The sequence below is a fragment of the Oncorhynchus gorbuscha genome, linkage group LG08, assembly GCF_021184085.1.
Source record: "Oncorhynchus gorbuscha isolate QuinsamMale2020 ecotype Even-year linkage group LG08, OgorEven_v1.0, whole genome shotgun sequence".
In the NCBI taxonomy this organism is placed as follows: Eukaryota; Metazoa; Chordata; class Actinopteri; order Salmoniformes; family Salmonidae; genus Oncorhynchus; species Oncorhynchus gorbuscha.
In genome coordinates this window covers 36269765-36272197 of record NC_060180.1, presented here as the reverse complement: position 1 = coordinate 36272197, position 2433 = coordinate 36269765, and the positions used below count along the sequence as shown (strand labels likewise).

The 2433-nt window shown below is 41.4% G+C and overlaps 1 protein-coding gene across 1 annotated transcript; it reads left to right on the top strand.

Annotated features, from left to right (window-relative positions):
• Positions 1–223: 223 nt before the first annotated feature.
• On the top strand, positions 224–1942 carry LOC124041562 (C-C motif chemokine 2-like). Its single transcript, XM_046359287.1, has 3 exons — positions 224–636; positions 828–942; positions 1449–1942. The coding sequence occupies exons 1-3, from the start codon at positions 432–434 to the stop codon at positions 1696–1698; spliced, it is 570 nt and encodes a 189-aa protein (XP_046215243.1). The 5' UTR covers positions 224–431; the 3' UTR covers positions 1699–1942.
• Positions 1943–2433: the final 491 nt, after the last annotated feature.

Genomic DNA, 2433 nt, shown 5'->3' with positions numbered 1-2433 from the left:
ATAGTACAGTATGCACAGTCAGTCAGGGTTAGCGTAGGAATTGTTTGGCGTCCCACTCAAGCCACATCTTCCATTTGGATGTGACGCCTCTAAAAATGTCCTCCCTTGCATTGTCAACCTATCTTGTGGTTAGCCTCAAATGCTACATGGACCTCTTATTAAACTGTCTCACTAACACTAATACTGAGAGACCAGTCGGGCATGTTATCATGCCATTTCTTAACCAAAACACAGCGCTTCCCTCTGTGTCCACATAGACATGCATTAAACCAGCCTCTCAGTACTACAGTCATAGAACTAGAAATCTATGGCTAGAGTAGTGTCACTCATTACCGCTATGGAAACCCGCTAAGTCACCAGTGATGAGAAAGTGATAGCGGGGGAGACAGTCCTCATGGTTAGGGGGTTCTGTGGGAGGAAACACGTCTGTGATGCTCTCTGAGTGTAGGAAAAGTATTTGCATACGGGTGTGTTGTGTCTCTGCCTATGAGGTTGGTGGGCTTAAAAAGAGCTACAGTTCTGGCGAGCGTGACACATCTGACTGCAGACCCAGTGATACAGGCAGAATGAAGGCCCTCCTCGCTCTCCTGCTTCTCTTCACCACCGCTCTACTGATGTCCACCACTTCTGCTCAAGGTGTGTGTGTGTCCTGTGATCATGCATTTGGTTAGATAGTGTTAGATTCCACTCAAGATGTTTGTTCTTAGCATAGGAAGCAAATTGATGACGATGGAAATTCAAGGGGAAGACAATGATGTCATGCTTTATAAGTACAGTGGACATGGATGATGATGAACATGTTAATACAACTCTTCTCTCTCTTGTAGCCGGTGGATCAGTAATCTCCTGCTGTTTGGAGATTAAAGGCACTATAGTGCGCCGCAACCTGATCGATTCCTACTACCTACAGGACACAGCCATGTGTAACATAAAGGCAGTGATGTAAGTGCTCATAACATCATTGGCATTGTTGAATTCGATATTAAGAACAGCAAGCAAGGACTGATGGTGTGGTTAGCTAAACTAGCAAGTCTGTTTGTTTGACTACCAAGGCAACTACAGTAGCTATCGAGTAAACTTGCTAGCTACATCAGTGGATGTTGAACATTGAACACTTTTTACCTGCAAATGCAAATGAACACAAATGTGTTAAATTATAGCCATGGTATAAAAGGCATAATCAACTCGGGGCTCTATGCGTTCTCTGGAAAATAATGCAACTGTGGAAGGTTAGTTTCACTCCGCTAGCGGGTCGTGGAACACACTTTTCACATTGTTCATTTTCCATTGATTATCCCTTACTTATTTCAGCTGTTGTGAATGCAGTATATGAATGCATTCATAATGCATTATACCCAGATAGACAGTTGGTTCATAGAAAGCATGACTGTTTTGAGCGCGTATTGTGACTGGTCTAATTGTTTTTTTAAAACCTGTTCTTTCCCCAGGTTTGTCACAGTGAAAGGCCTACGAATCTGCTCTGACACTTCCAACCCCTGGGCACAGAAAACCATGCAGTACCTGAACGAGAAGAACAAGTCTCACACACTGCAAAAACATCACATCACCTCAACTACTACTTCTACTACAACCACCACTATCGCACAACCAGCCAACAACAACTCTCACAAAACAACATTTTCAGCTCGCCACCCCAAAATTGCTTCTCAATGGTCAACAACTCACCACAAGACGTAGAAGGACAGAATTTTCCGGTTCCTAGTACAGCCGACTATTGACTTTGAATGTTTGAATATTTTCAATATGCAGCTATTATAACGTTTATGTCACTTTAATTAATATCTTTATATATTTATGAATGATTCAATCGAATTTACTTCCACAGTGAATTTGATGATTGTGATTGTGTGTTAACTTGCTGGCTATTTGCCAGTATGCCTAAACAATGTATAATGTTTCTTAATAAAACACTAGTTTTAAATGGCCGATTTGTTGTCCTTTGTCATCCAATGTGATAGCCAACATGTGGTGAGGGTTCTGGTGCAAAATGGCTGCCATGCATCACCCTGGTGCGCGCTAGACATTAGCAATGGATGAGCAGCACTTTACAATACTATAAGTGAAAAAAGTGACATAAAAGCAACGCATACCAATGATTAAGAGGGGTAAGTTAAGAAAAGCAGGTATTGATGTTAAAGGTGACGTTTTCTGCTGACCTCTAGCTGTGGATATTAGTCACTTTGTTCCACAACTAATGACCTATATGACCCATAAGTTCCATGATCGTCACATCAGGCCATGCTAGAAAGGACAGATGGATAGACACAAATGTTACACAAATGCTATTAACCCCAAACCTGAACTATAAACTTACCCTGAATTTGACCTCTTACCCTATTTGATAAAGAACAATCTCTACCTAGTACCTACTCATCAAATCTGACCATATTGACACTATTATCCAGTTTATAT

Excerpts from the sequence above, each read along its gene's own strand:
- LOC124041562 (XM_046359287.1), top strand. The coding sequence starts at position 432 with ATGCTCTCTGAGTGTAGGAAAAGTATTTGCATACGGGTGTGTTGTGTC. Across the intron at positions 637-827 it reads GTCCACCACTTCTGCTCAAG|CCGGTGGATCAGTAATCTCC; the intron begins GTGTGTGTGTGT and ends TCTCTCTTGTAG. Across the intron at positions 943-1,448 it reads TGTAACATAAAGGCAGTGAT|GTTTGTCACAGTGAAAGGCC; the intron begins GTAAGTGCTCAT and ends TTCTTTCCCCAG.